The sequence below is a fragment of the Hippocampus zosterae genome, chromosome 3 (assembly GCF_025434085.1).
Source record: "Hippocampus zosterae strain Florida chromosome 3, ASM2543408v3, whole genome shotgun sequence".
Lineage (NCBI taxonomy): Eukaryota > Metazoa > Chordata > Actinopteri > Syngnathiformes > Syngnathidae > Hippocampus > Hippocampus zosterae.
The window spans coordinates 24,503,635-24,519,227 of record NC_067453.1 but is presented as its reverse complement, the minus strand read 5'-3'; the positions used below and the strand labels follow the sequence as shown (position 1 = coordinate 24,519,227).

At 42.7% G+C, this 15,593-nt stretch overlaps 1 protein-coding gene and 1 long non-coding RNA gene across 2 annotated transcripts in view; one reads left to right on the top strand and one right to left on the bottom strand.

Moving 5' to 3' along the window:
- Positions 1–3,768: 3,768 nt before the first annotated feature.
- Positions 3,769–15,593, bottom strand: part of met (MET proto-oncogene, receptor tyrosine kinase) — a 48,848-nt gene continuing 37,023 nt past the window's right edge. Inside the window, exons 13-22 of the mRNA XM_052061216.1 lie at positions 13,295–13,444; positions 12,443–12,596; positions 11,924–12,058; positions 10,284–10,538; positions 9,675–9,755; positions 7,908–8,089; positions 6,860–6,969; positions 6,413–6,578; positions 6,159–6,295; positions 3,769–4,777 (exon numbers count right to left, since the gene is read on the bottom strand). Coding sequence (XP_051917176.1) covers positions 4,489–4,777; positions 6,159–6,295; positions 6,413–6,578; positions 6,860–6,969; positions 7,908–8,089; positions 9,675–9,755; positions 10,284–10,538; positions 11,924–12,058; positions 12,443–12,596; positions 13,295–13,444 — 1,659 coding nt within the window. The 3' untranslated portion in view covers positions 3,769–4,488. The remainder of the gene's footprint in view (positions 4,778–6,158; positions 6,296–6,412; positions 6,579–6,859; positions 6,970–7,907; positions 8,090–9,674; positions 9,756–10,283; positions 10,539–11,923; positions 12,059–12,442; positions 12,597–13,294; positions 13,445–15,593) is intronic.
- On the top strand, positions 10,015–10,387 carry LOC127597900 (uncharacterized). Its single transcript, XR_007961800.1, has 2 exons — positions 10,015–10,131; positions 10,269–10,387. It is a non-coding gene; the product is annotated as an uncharacterized LOC127597900 (long non-coding RNA).

Below are 15,593 nucleotides of genomic sequence, written 5' to 3'. Positions count from 1 at the left end.
CTATGTGGTTCAATAAAACATGATACTGTGCTAAGTAAGACAACACCTCAAATTCACCACATTTATGAACAACGTTTTTCCACGTTTTGAATAGCAAAAGAAATAAAGCATTTCCTGCACATACAGAGCCTGTCAATAGGAGGCGCTCTGTGTCAGCGTGTTCTGCGCGTGTGTGTGTGCGCGTGTGTATGTCTGTGTGTGTGTGTGTGTGTGTGTGTGTGTGTGTTACCACTCGGTGCCATCCGCCTCCCTGCTTTCTCTCATGCCAAAGCCCATTAAGAGCTTTGAATGGGTGCACGTTGACTCAGTAGGTCAGAATGTTACATGGCATTCTTTTGGTGGCGTTATCTCACTGATAACATACAAAAACAGCGTGCCAACGCGTGTCCATGTTTGTGTGAAACTGTACCCTAATGGATTTATTCGGGACTCATTGCTCATCAGGTTCAGCAAGTGTGCTTTGTTCCACGGGTTTCCACTGGGTTGGGAAAAATTCTATGATCTATTAAGTACACAGAATACCTCCTGCTGCATTCCATATACATGAAAAGTGGCAAATGTTCAACTTCAGGCTCCCGGGGGTGGGGGGGGGGGGGGGGTTGGGAATGATGCAGAGTAGCTTCTGAGTGCACCATATAAAACTGTACCGTATTCTACGGTAAATAGACCCAACCTTATCTTCCTATTGTACCATAACATATTAAACCGTATCATATGAAGCCCCCATATTATACCATGTCATACCGAACCACATTGTACTATAGCACACTTAGTGTACTACAGTATATATATATGATCATACCATACCATGTATGGTATATTTTGGGACCTATCAGGTTTTATCATTTCCGTCTTCTTCTGTAAGTAAGCCGTGTTCGGCTTCGGTGTTTGGTTTGGGGCTGCCCCAAAAAAGGACAAAATCCGACTTCAACGGACAGTTAGGACGGCAGAAAAAAATCGTTGGCACCGCCCTACCCACTCTTGAGGACTTGCACACTGCAAGAATCAAGACAAGGGCACGGAAAATCCTCCTGGATCCCCCGCACGCTGCCCACCACCTTTTCCAGCTACTCCCCTCAGGCAGGCGCTACAGATCCATGCGCACCAAATCCAGTAGACACTTAAACAGCTTCTTCCCTCTAGCCATGAACTCCCTAAACAGTCACTGACGTAGTCACTCTTCTTGTACTACAAATAGGGCTACTGGTCACTCTAAAATGGTTCAATGATTTTCTGCACCAACTGTACAAACTGTCATAGTATTGAATTCTACCAATGTTCACTTTAGCTCTGCTTGATACTTTGCACATTGTCTCACAGTTGTCGCTGGGTGGTACCACCGCACTACGGTTCACTTACATTGCGAAATGTCCCTGCATACCTATTTGTCATGTACTTGTTTACGATGATACTAATGCAGCGTGTTATACCGGAGACAAATTCCTTGTGTGTTCTATATACATGACCAATAAAGATGATTCTGATTCTGATTGTGTAGCGTAGCGAACTATATGGCAATGTGTAACATTCATATCTGAACATATTTTTAAGTTGCCAGTTGTGTATTTTTGTCCATAAATCCATCCATCCATTTTCTACCGCTTATCCGGGGTCGGGTCTCGGGGGCAGCAGACTTCCCTGTCCCCAGCCACTTCTTCTAGCTCTTCCCGTGGTATCCCGAGGCGTTCCCAGGCCAGCTGGGCAACATAGTCTCTCCAGCGTGTCCTGGGTCATCCCCGGGGGCCTCATGCCGGTGGGACATGCCCAGAACACCTCACCAGGGAGGCATTCAGGTATCCTAATCAGATGCCCAAGCCACCTCACCAGGCTCCTCTCGATGTGGAGGAGAAGCAGCTGGACTCCGAGCCCCTGCCGGATAACCGAGCTTCTTACCTCATCTCTAAGAGAGAGCCCGGACACCCTGCGGAGAAAACTCATTTTGTCCGGTTGTATATGGGATCTCGTTCTTTCGGTCACGACCCATAGATGAGGGTTGGAACGTAAATCCACCGGTAGGTAAATTGAGAGCTTCGCAATTCTTAACCATGACAGACCTATACAAACTCCGCAGTGTATTTTTTATTTACATTTGAAATGAGCTACTAAGTTTGGACGTCGTGAGCTATGGGTCAAATTCCCATATGTCCCAGCAGTCATGAACGCAGCAGGGTTTACACACTCGCTCCTGCATATAAACATACATCACTGTTTTCTTTGCAGATAGGTACACATGTGGGCGAGTTTGTCACAAACCTCTCATGTTGACCTTCTTCGTCCCGAGTGGTCGTGTCCACGAGCATCACGTGACACAGGTGTAAAGAAGGGAGTTGAGCGTTTAGCTAACGGCTTTGTGTCGCCATGTAAACAACACTCGGATGACGACCACCGCTCAGTTGTCATCGCTCATTGTGTGCAAAAGGTCTCCGTAAAAGGGCTTTATCTTCTTCACATCATCTGCAAACTGTTGTAAGAAGAACATATTGATTTTGAATGCTGTCCAACAGGATGTTTGCCAGAGCTCAAAGAGCGCAGTGGTGTGGCGCATGTTCTTGGGTTACAACTGCTTAGCAAAGAAGCGGAGGGAGGTGGCAGAGTTAAACGTTCAAATTGGATACCTTTACGGCATAATCTCAAGCACATTTGTCTTTAAAGACTGCCTGGGAATGGGCAAAATGAGAATAAAACCCATTGATATCCATTGTTATAAAGTGGTCTCTAATAACGATGTAAAGTCAAGCACTAAGGGGCTACTTTTGGAAAACATTCCAGGGCATTGTCTTTGAAGGATCCTTTGAAATGAGCCCTAAAATGGTCACTTAAAATTCAAATGGAAGACCCCCTGTGCCCTTTTCGGCATGGCACCGTATTTTTGTGGGTTGGCTTATAATATACATCCGATGTTGCCTGGTGAAGCCTTGGAGGTTCATTTGTCCAAGCAGTTGAGTTTGCCTTTAAGTCTCTATGGAAGTTATCCTAAAATGTCAGTTTTAAACCAAAATAACAGACTTACTTTTTTCCCCCAATTGTTTTGTTTTTGTTTTTAGGCTGTCTACTCATGATAGACATGCCTATCAAGTTTCATGTTGCTAGGTGTAACTGTCTCTTTTTGGAAAAACAGCAACAGAGCAGACAAGTTTGTCTTTCAAGGTTCCTTGGACACAAGCCGAAAATGTGTTCTTTGAATAGACATCTCAGACTTCTGAGTGTCTTCAAGCAGGATTCTTAACGCCTTTTTGTGAGATTCCTTGGAGCAGGCACGCCCACCAAATTTCAAGTTGCCAAGTCAAACTGGCTTCGGGCGTTGAATTTTGAAAAAATGTCATTACATAGACGTACATGCCAAACATTGAACAGACAACTTCCAAAGAGGCTCAAAGCCACGGTCACGACTGAGATTAAACGGGAACGGGTCTGCGGATGGGGGTGGGGACTGTCTAGACCTCTGGGGTTGTAAATCGAGAGCTCAACAGGAGGTCAGAGGTTGGAGGTTATACTCAGCCAATAGGAAAAGGATGCTCATGTGAACAACGAGAGCAGGCGTTTGAGGCCCCAACAACCCCTGTGATGTTCATATTCTGCCGGTCACACCTGAAATTTTGTCAGTGTATGATTATGTATGCGTCAATTAAGGTCACAGCTGTGAAAAAAGAATGACAGCGGCCATAATTCACACATGTGTAATTACACGAGAGTGTGATGCATTCACCTGGCGGACAGGTGTGTCCATGCAGGACGTTCAATTAGAATGTGCAAAGCACGCACGGAGGCGACTGATGTGGATTTATTTGTAGGATCGTGCAAGAAGATGAACATGTACCTCCAGGCTTGTTTTGACACTCTAGATCGCGCGCACGCGCGTTTTCCAAAATCGGAGTGGCCAACGTCAGGCTCAACATGACTCAACGTGTTTTTTTTTATTTACAACATGGCAGTGAGTTCATCATCAGTGGGTCGCCGCTACACTTATAATACAGACATTTTTTTTTCCTCAGAGTAAACATTCAGTCAGTCGATGCGGCCACAAAAAATCCCAAAAACAAACAACAAAAATAATTTTTTTTTAAAAAAAAACAATCAATTCTTGTTTTTTTTGTTTTTTGTCATTTCTGGACAATCTGCTCTGTGCCGTGTGATTCTGAAGTATCAGAATGATCATGTTGATGATCATCAAACGTAGTGCCTTGAAGTCAAAATTTGCCACCGTGGTCCACCCATACGCTGTGATCAAAAAAAAAAAAAATTCGTGAAAAAGATGAACCGTTGAGATTTGTCTTGTTTTCTGTCGCAGAGCTGTAACATTATTTTTTTTTCATTGAACAAAATTCACATTAACAAGAAGGAAGCAACCCTCCTTTAGAGGCTTCTTTCCGACTTCCTCCCAAAAACGTCCGGGAAGTCAACAACTCGAGACGATCGACAACCTATTTACATTTAGAGCTTGTCCTCTGTCCAGTGTTGGGACACACAGTAGTTCTTCCCTCGTCATCCTCAGGCGCAACACTCCCGCTCCTGGTGGCAAAACAGGAGCGGGTGGGACGTCAGGGAAGTGGAGGGTTGGGATGACGACGAGGAAGAGGAGGACGAGGAGCCCGGGTCGGTGGTGACGAGCAGGGATGGGTAAGGGCTCATCTTGTCGATGTTGACATAGGTGGTGTTGAGCAGGACGTAGTGTTCGCCGCTGAAGCTGGAGAAGATATTCGCGATGCTAGACACCAGGTCGGAGAAGGATGGACGACGCTCCGGTTTCGGGTGCCAACACTCCACCATCACAGTGTAGCTGCAAGGAAGACGGCGCGGGGGATGGGGGGTCAAATTTGAGACGGGAATAGTGTGAATGGGGCTAAGGCTGGTTTGTTTTTGAAGGACCCTTGAAAATGGTTAAAACAGGCCTAAAATGACAGCTGAATTTAAAAAATGGGAGACTCCCTGTGTATCTTTGGGTATGGCTGCTTGAGACTTTTTTGTGATCGACGTACCTACCAAATTTGACCTAGCATGGCTTTGAATGAAAAACAAAAAAGAACTAGAAAACGTTTGTACTTATACTCCATCAGGTTTCACCTCAGTGCGTCAGGAAACGCCACCCGTCAAAACAGGAGAGGAGCGGACCCCTCCCCCGCAAAAAAAAGTTCTTTGACAAGGAAGGGAAGATACATTGCAAATCTCTGCTGCCTTTGACACTTTGCCTGATTGATGGACTTGGCTGATGAGGGCGTCTGGAATGCGGCCGCAAAGGGCGCTAAGCCCCGAATCAAGATAAGGAAGCACAAAGAGGGAAAGAAAGCTGGCATCCAATTTCTAGGAGCAGAGGCGGTAAGAAAACGGGTCGCCTTTGCCAGCAGTTGACATGTCACATTTGGTTCATGTTGCTGGAATTTGCTGCTTTGCTTCTCCATCTCTCACACACAAATCAGCACCAAAATACTTGATGTTGTCTTTCAAATTAAAGGTCTTGATGAGAGCTTTTCGGACAAATAATTATCTTGTTTGATATCACAGCACATTTCGCAGGTCTGAAATTCAGTTTTTTCCCCAGAGTTGAGGCATTTTTTAAAAATTTGTTATTTTTTTTGCACTGTCCTGCATACTTTTCCAAATTGTAAAGGGTCTTTTTTAAAGAACTTGAACACATTCAATTTTCTTTTCTACGCTGTTATCACCTGTGTTGTTCGATTTTTCTTCTTTTTAACTTGCATGATATTATTTTAGATTTTTCTTAATATTTGAAACTTTTCTAAAAGTTGATTTATTTTTATTCTCCATTTCCCACCAAAATCTTTACATATCATTTTACAATAAAAAAAAAATATTTCAAATTTTAACATAAAATCAAATATCAGTCATACAAAAGTTTTTACTCCATTTGTTTTTGTGCATTTTATCTGCAGAAAACTCACAATAAAACATTTTTTAAAAATAAGTGAACTAACAATTATTTTACTTAAACCAAAAATTCTTGAAAAAATGCGATACACTTCCAAGAAGCATTTTCCATGAAAAACAGCCATTGAAGCTGCAACCACCCCGAAAATATTGAAAAAAAAATAGAATAGATGAATCTGCAGGCGCCAGACCATGAATGAGCATCTGGGGGTGCACTGCATTATCCGTTTTGAATTATTTTGTCAATATGGAGGCATGAGCGGGATGACACTTACAGTGAGTCGGGGCAAAACTCTGGCTGCAGCAAGCGGCGCCCCTGCAGGAGGAACACGGTAATGTCGAACGAGTTGACGTCTGAGTAGGGCGGCGCCCCGCGGGTCATCAGTTCCCATAGCAACACGCCAAACGACCACTGTAGAGTAAACGCAAACAGGTGTCAACGGACATGAAATTCTTACACTTCATACCTTGATAAGTCAGTGTTATTATGAAATTTTCTTTCGGTATAAATTTGATGTTGTTTTGGTACCACGTCAGACTTGGCGGTAAACTTGTGCGTCTGCAGGCTCTCCAGCGCCATCCACTTGACTGGCAGCTTGACGCCGCTCTTATTGTGGACGCTGTAGTACTCTTTGTCGTAGACATCGCGAGCCAGCCCGAAGTCGGCCACCTTCACCGTGTAGCTCTCGTCGAGCCTGCCCACACAAAAACAAAATGAAATGAACGTCAAACTTTTCTTCCGTAAGGAATCGGTCAATGATGGACATTTACAGCTCTTTTATATCATATGTCGTTGGCCTAAGTACAATTGCCTGAGTCGTTTTTTTCATAAAACACAAAAAAATGGAAAATGGAGGCACATTCCGATTATTTGTATTGACTCATTCACCGCCGGTGACTTATAAACCATACCAGACCCTTTGGTGACCCTCTTTTGGTTTACGGGTTGGATGTTGGACACTCTCTGCGGACTCACATGCAGTTCCTGGCCGCCAGGTCCCTGTGGACGAACTTCTTGCTGGCCAGGTACTCCATCCCTCGGGCCACCTGGAGTCCAAAGCCCATCAGGTCCTTCACCGTTGGGTTCTGCGGGACAGCAACAGACCAATCGGTGAGGAGCACGAGTAACGTCACTTCCAAGCTTTTCCAGAATTGTCCCAAAACATTTTTTTTGCATTTTTGTACACAGCGGTGCTTTGAGATGCGAGCGACTCATCTTGGGAGGTTTTTGTGATACAAGCTGTCGTAAGGCTGATTTAATGACTGATTACTCGAGTAATCGATGTCGTCATCCATACTAAAAAGACCCCCTAGTCACAGCCTGAGTTATACCCCTTTAAGCAATGAATATTTGAACACAAATGGCAGAGAGACTTATATCGGAAAACTAACAATACTGATAAGCATACATTCTTTATCCTCTGCGCAAAGTGACTAATATTACTACAGCCTACTATAAAAGTATTACACTGACCTAAGCGGTCAAGGCATGCACACCACAAGGAGTCGCACAATCACGTTGAATGAATCACTATGTACAAACCGTTCTTTATGTTCCATTTAATTGTGCTTTGAAGCTTATGAAAAATAAACTTTGGCGTTTTTCTTTTTGGGGGGCCCGGAACAGATAAAGAGCACATTCATGAATTTCAATGGGAAAAGTTACTCGTGCAGTCACGGAACAAAATAAAATTGAGGTTCACTTATTGCGGTTCTTCTGTTTTTTTTTTTTTTTTATTAAACACATCCCAGTTTTTGGCATTGAAATACATTTACAATATGATCAAAGGTGTGTTTTGAAACCTCAAATGTGCTTAAGGGATGTGGAAGGGAAATTTTAAGGCTTACACTATCACAATTTTTTAAAAATCATTTTCATTTTATGGCATCGATATTTTTGGGATTTTCCCATTTCACTGTGATACCATTTGAAGAACAAAAAAATGCATGTTAAAACTGAGCCAGCCAGAAGGGCTCCGAATGCCACGGCCGTTGGCTCAATTCGAGCCCAGATAACCTCTTACGTGGCCTTCGTCGCGGATGAAGTTACGCAGGTCTCCGTGCTTCATGTAGGGCAGAACCATCAGCGGCGAGCCCTCGGGCGGCAGGCAGATACCCAGCAGCGACAGCACGTTGGCGTGGCTGAAGTCTTTCATGATGATGCCCTCCTTCAGGAACTGGGTCACCTCATCCAAGTCGGTGATTCCTTTTTTTGTTTTTTTTGCGGACAAGGGGCGGACCAAAAAAGTATTGGTAAGTACATTTGGAAGCAGGTCAGTCCGTCTGCGTGAAATGATGGCTCAGGAAATACAACTACTACTGGCTGACAAGTCGGACTTTTTTTTAAATCCCCCCTTCTTTCTTCTCCTTGCACTTTGGGCCCTTTTCACTCTGGCATGCATGCACTCATGGCCAACAACAAAGCACTCTAAAGCAGCCACACCAATGCAAAGGCTTGGTCCACATGTTGGCTTTCAAGATATCTCCCCCGCCCCCTATTTCCTTCCTCAATGTGACATGTATGCACTGTGGCCAACAACAGGGCGCTCTAAATAAGCTCCACTAGCGGACGATCTGAAAGGAATGTCTCGATTGGGACGGACATGTGAACGAAGTCAATCGAGTTGTTATAAATTGGGGGAGGGGTGACCCCATGCATGACTGCGACGAAGTGCAACCTCACTTCAGGTGTCTAGGATCAGAGCCCCAACAACTCGCTTTGTTGTGTTCAAAGCAGTAGATGCTGTCATGTCACTGGGCTCTGGTTGAAAGTCACAGTATTTTTTAGATTTTACGCTATGATGCCGATGTGCCAATTTTGCAGAATCTCTGTAAGAAAGTGGGATGTCAGAATGTAATTGCTGGACTTGAGGCTGGACTGTGTGTTGTCATAGTGACAGGAAGAAGCCTCCACATGGAACAAAAGGCAACAAAGAGATGAGGAATCCAAAGGTTGACATCCCGGGGGATAAGACCTCATTCCATCTCGTCCCCTTACTGTCATCTTTACTAGATTAAAATCCTCACCGGGGCAATGCTAATTCATCACTTTTAGCCCCGCCACCTCCGCCCCGCTCCCGATGTTAAAAACTAAATAAAAATAAAGTGGTTCTCTGGTAACGTGATTGTGATGTCACACTTTGTTGGATTGGAGACGTTTCGCCGGGTTGGCAACGGAATGTCTTACTGTCTGCTCAAACATTTTATGTTACTATATGATTAGAATTGTGTATTGTATTTTAGGGGAGGATTTTTAAAGTGTAACATCTCCGTCAAAAAAAATAATCCAGCCCATTGTAGCGAGACAGTGTAAATAATAATTATAACTTTTATAAAAAGTTCCCTCCAAAAATAATGCGTTAAAATGTAGCCCCTCAAAAGTTCTAAAAACTAAATGAAAAAAACCCCCACGAAGATTACATATTTCTAAATACATTAAAAATATGACAAAAATAAATCATCAAATAAAAGAAATAAATACACACAAAAAAGTATACTTCACTACTAATTACATAAAAAGGCTCATTACAATTTCATGTTTTTTATTGGAAAAAAAACTGCATGACAGATCATGAAAAAGAAATCCAAACTAAAAATTGTGACCAGTTTCAAAAACGAAACAAGTTAACTTTCTGGAGTAAAAAAAATAATTTAATTTAATTGAAATGTATTTTTTTGTTTTAATTAAGCACAAACATTTCAGAAGAAATATTTGAATACGTGTGAAACTGTATGACAGAATAGATTAAAAAAATAAATAAAATCGACAACTCATACAAGGATGAGCTTACGGTTGAGAGACTTGATGGCGCAGTGTTGGTTTTGACCGTCTGGTTCCAGTAGAGTTCCATGAAAGACGCATCCAAAGTGACCTGCAAGAACACATCAGATTTCATGCTTTAAGGAAATCATATTTTCAGCTCATTTAACATCTATGCAACTCCAATGAAGCACATTGACATGATATTCCATGTCTACACACCTCCAAACACAGCATGCGACTCGATTACGACTGCGCAAGAGTAACTCAACACCAGGCTTTATTCATTAACACCCCCACTCCAATGAATTATAGCTGCAGTTTGTAGTCATGAGAGTTCTCAGGGGGGCGGCGGTGGGAATGAAATGAGCGCGACGTTCCCCTATCACGCCGCCGCAGATGGCCGAGGGTATCGGGTTGCCAGCGCCGCAGGAATTAGTCGCGGTGAAACCGCGGCGAAAATTGGAGGCTCCTTTTCCTTCACGGGGGTAATCTCAGAGCTGGTGGTGGCGGGGTGGAGAGGGGTTTGGGGCGTCCCGCAGGGTTGTTTTGTTGTGCACGAATTTGAGCCATGGCCGGCCATCTTTGATGTGTCGGAGTGATCTGGTTCTGTTTCTGCTAACAGCGCATGACGACTCACCTCTGCCGATGACTTGATTGAGGTGCAACAGGAGTCGGTCCTGGGCAATCACCACATGCTGGACTTCGCTCAGCAGGTCGGGGTGCAGACTGGACAGGTCGATGTGGACCGGCGTCATCAACAGCGGCGACACCAGCTCGCCTTCCATCCCCAATCCACGGGCCATCGCCCCAAATCGGGGCGAGAGCAGTTCCCGGCTGGACCCGAAAAGGATGGGGGCTGCCCGGCACGTCTCGGGACGCTCCGTGCCCTGGTCTAAAGGGGAAGACAAACACGCAAACGTGCAGGAATGAGTCACTGCTCACAGCTTTATTATTTCTGAGACATAACAAACAATCAAAATAAATGGGGGACAAATCAGGAACCGACCATTGTGGAGTTTTTGAGGCAGATGCCGATTGTTTTTGCCAATTTAGTTTGGGGTTGTTTGAAAGATAAATATTTCTTGTGTTGTGATATGTGTAAGAAAAAAAATGAAAATGTAAAATAAATAAATAAATAAATAAATCACCTTTTGGCATTTTTTCCCCAAAAGGGTTAATATGGGCCAATCTGAATTTTTGTGGCACAAAACACAAGAAGGTAAGATATTACAAACGTGTTGACGCAGGTCTGGATGCCATATTTGTGTAAGGGGGCCGGGGGAGGGGTCTCTGTTGTGTTCATCATTCCTGAGGGAGTGCGTGTGGGTGTGCTCATCGCTAATAAGCTAAAGTCATGTTCCTGCACACCAGGTAGACAGATGAAATCATTGTCGTTCAGGTGTGGTGGGCCGGCGGGCGTTGTCTCGAGATTGTTGATTTTACGCCATGGAAGATGACGTGCCAACTGGCGGGAGCCGGGAGTTGATCTTAGAACTTTCTTTTAAGAGAACACATAAAACCAATTATGTCATCTGATTGAAAGGAACAGGCAGATACAATAATGCCGTCTCCATCATGACACCTCTCATGCAATCATTTGATTGTCTGCCATGTGGGTTGGCAGACGGTGTGTAAAAGAGATGGTGGAAATTAGTTTTGACACCTGAAACCCAGTAGGTAGCTTGCTGTAGCTACTGGTTGAACAGCTAAGCACTATTTGCAGTCAACAATCGTGTGATGAAAATGACATTGAACACGCCAATATCGCGAGGCGCGTCACTCACGGACAATGCTACGCTATCACAGGCAGGCACCCCAAAAACTTCTGTGGAGTGTGTTTGAGTTTTGATTTGACGTATTTTGTTATTATGTTGCTGTGTGATGTGGTCGTTGTTAGCAACATGTGATTAGCGATTAATCGACTTAAAGGCTTAAAGTTGACGCAGAGTCAAGTCAACTCACCGACTACTCAACTAATTGGTTCAACTCTTCATACCTACCCACGTTGTACTGAAAGCTGTTGTTCCTGCAGTGCCACTGTCCCCAAACATCTGAATATTTAAATGCGGGAAGCCGCAATAGTCGTCGGAGGCCATATGGCAACAGGAAAGGTGGAATCCTGCACTGGGAGGCGGCATTTTGACCTAACCTTATGTTGGAAGCAATTCTTTGTTGTTTGTTAAGTGTTTCCCAAGTGACAAAACAAGTCCAGAAGAGCAGCGACAATGGCGTGAAAGGTGTGTAAGGAGTGCAGATAGAGGGGAAGCTTCAACGTACCCTCCAGCAGCGTACTTCTGTAGTCCACAGATTCGTGAGACACCATTTCATTCGTGGGACTGACACTCCTGGCGCTAGCAAGTCTGTCCAGATGCTGGATGTCACCGCGGCTGTCGTACCACACCTCGGACAGATCTACAGGAAGGAGGTTTGGGGGAGGGGGGGGGGGGGAGTCAAGATGGAAAGTGGGACAGGAGGAACAGAAGTGGGACATCCAGGGCAGATGGAGAAAGAAGAGTCGATATTAAGAACCAAGAAAAACACCCAGATCTTTTTGTATTGCATTACATGCTAAGCTAGCATGAAAGCCATCTGTGGCTATCAGGTATTTAAATTTATTTATTTAATCATACATTATTTTGCTCTGTAACAAAATTTCAATTGAAACAGGAATACAGAACACGATTTGCCCATTTAATTATAAATGTAAAACATTTTTTGAATATGTTTCGAGTTAGCATCGAGCAATTCACCGCGATGAGGCCTTGGTGGAGGTCCTCACCTCAAACTCGGACTCACCGTCAATGCGCTTGTTCCTGCGCCACATGAGGAGCGTGGCGAGCATCAGCAGCAGCAGGCTGACCAACACGCAGCCCACCACCAGACCCGTATAGTCCTGTTCCTGCGCCAGTGTTACCTTGCCCAGGTGACGGATGGAGTCAGCCTGCCGCCACTGGAACAGAGCTTCAGATTAGTCATAGTGTGTGTGTGTGGAGGGGGGGTAATGTGAGAAAAATATGTTTAATTAAAAAAAAAAACTAGTCATATATTTTCCAAAATAATAATAATAATAAACTGTATTCAGCAGTCCACCTTTGTGTGATTGAATGGTTCATTCGGACCACTGATCCCAGTGCACCTTATACAGCCGGTCATATTGACAGAGTATTTACACACGCGCGCACACACACGCGCACACACACACACGGAGATGCAGTTGTCTGAGGTCAGATTACATCATTACATCAGTGATATTGCCTCTGCTTTTATTAAGTTTAGTGGATATGAGGTTACCACTTTGGCTTCAGATTTGTGTGTTTGTGTGTGCGTGTGTGTGTGTGTATGTGCGTGTGAATACAGCTAAAGGATATTAGCCCTGAGATATATACAGGTCGGCTGGGTGCATTTCCTGTCTGAAGTCTGCTTTTGTTAGCTTTATGCTAGCTGTCTGATTTATTAAACGTTGAATAACAACATGGGCATTGAGGCAGGGGTTCAGAACATTCAAAGATATTACACTATGCCATAAAAATAAATGTCACCCATTTTAAACCATTTTTCTTTTTTAAACATATTTTTGAATAACATTCTCTAAATGTTCTTCACTCTTGCTCCCCCCCTCCCCTCACAAGATGGCCAATGGCGGCTCACCTCCACCTGCAGCCCCTTGGCGGTGGCCGCCTGCAGCTCGTTGGGGACGGTGCACTCCAGCGTGTTGCCCACCAGCGTGAGGGTCTCGCAGCTGCGGTTGGACACGGTTAGCACCTGGCATTTCATGGCCTCGCGGTCCATGCGGTCGCCCTGTCGGAGCCGCAGTACGATTAGACAACTCTGTTGCCAACCAAAACAGCAGCACTACAACAGGGGAAATCAAATGTGGTTTCTTCCCTGGGAGTCTTCCCTGTACTTTAAACACATTTATTTTATGTATATTTTAAAATATTAGAACAAATCTAGTTTAGAATTTTATTATTTAATATAATAATAATGTAATTTAAGAAATAATAATTGACAATTTACCAAACATACTGTATTTCAATCATGATAATATCTCTCTTTTTTTTAATCTTGTGTATAATCAGTTGAATAATTACATAAATCTATGTTATGCAATAAATACAAATTGTTGAAAGAACATAATTTTTTTAATAGAAAAAACTTTCAGGTTTTATTATTTACAACAAATCAAAATATTGAATTCTCGTTCATAATTGTTAATTGCAATCATTCAACCATTAATCTTTAAACAAAAAACATTTAATGTCCAGTTCATATAAAAATATATTTTTAGGTGTAATATTTTAAAAATTCTTCTAATATGAAGTTTATTTTGATGAATGAATATTTCATGCTCACTTGAAAATTTTATTCTTCATAAATGATTGAACCGTAATCAATTATCAACGACTTTAAAACAGGTTCATAACTACTGATGATAAACAAATGTTTCTTTAATATAAATCAAAAATAGTTCATGCAAATTATATTTTGATTGAGTTGAATTGTAATTTATTTATCAATCATTTGACACAAGAAATAAAACACATTTCATGCATAATCTGTAACTGTGTATTTTTTGAACATTTTTAATTGTATTATTTACAAATCAACTGCACAGGTTAAGTGTTTCATTGTCAAAAGCTAAATCAAAATATGGATTTTTATCAGCAACATTTATTTTATTTCACAGGTATAAAGAAAAAATATGAAATACATTTGAATTAATCAATTTTAGGGGGAAAATTAAAAAAACTGCAAATGTTGATTGTTGACACCTTCTCCATCTGCAGTTGAGTAACTAAGCATACCAGGCAATATTTTAACAAGGCCAAAAGCAAAAGTCCCATTCAATAATCACCATGGAGACAATTTGTTGCGTAGCTTATTCTAGTCTGGCGACAACACACCAGTCACCCTCTGCTCGTTCTCACTTTCTTACTCACTTTTGTTTTTCTTACACCCTTCACACACACACGCGCACACGCGCACACACGCACACACGCACACACACACATATTATAGTGGCATGCTTTTTTGAATACAGCAGAAGGCAATAAAAAGAATGATCACATTCCTAGCGTGACAGCTCAGGATTTCCAGATTTGACACAGAGTGGAGGCTCACACCTGTTCCCACACACACACACAGACGCATACACTGACTTAAGAAATTTTTTTTTGGTGTGTGCAAAAAAAAAAAACAAACAAAAAAACCCCAACAACTTTTATATAATTGCTTTTTATGAAGAACATTAGTTTAATGTGAATGTAATGTTTAAATTATTTTAGATTTACTACAAAGAAAACAAACAAATAGCTTAGCAATTAGCATGGCTGCCTTCTCCATCTTTCCAAATCAAATACTGTACTCACTCACAGCCATGGAAGCAAGAATTACTTAGAAGTAACCTCGCAAAGTCCCCGTCGCATGAACTAGCCAACTGGCCAACGCAGATTTCTTGCTAGCTGGTGTGGCAGAAGCAGCACCGCCGCTTACCTCAATCTTGACCGAATAGGTGACGTTAAGGGAATATTATTTTGGGGCTGCGAAGGCAATTTTAGTCATGGGAAAAACTTAAAAATCTGCGATTCTCAATTATGCTATTCAGTCTGTTTTAATGACACGCAAACAGCAACGCGAAACCGCTTATTTCGAGCTTTGCGCGTCTGCGGATGTTAAAAAAAGTCATGACAACATGCCCTATTCTGAGGAAAACCCAAATTTCTGTTAAAGAAAAAAATCCAGAAATTGCTATATAAATAAACAACATACAAATCCCCTAGATTTGATTTCAGCCATAGAACTTTAAATTACTCGACTGCAAGTGACAAGGATGGATTTTGTCCACTCCTTACTAGCTCATACGTGTGTGTGCGTGTGTGGCAGCTGGCAGTATTGAGACTATGCTAAGTGAGCGCACCATTCAACCTTATCAGATGCTGCTTCGTTT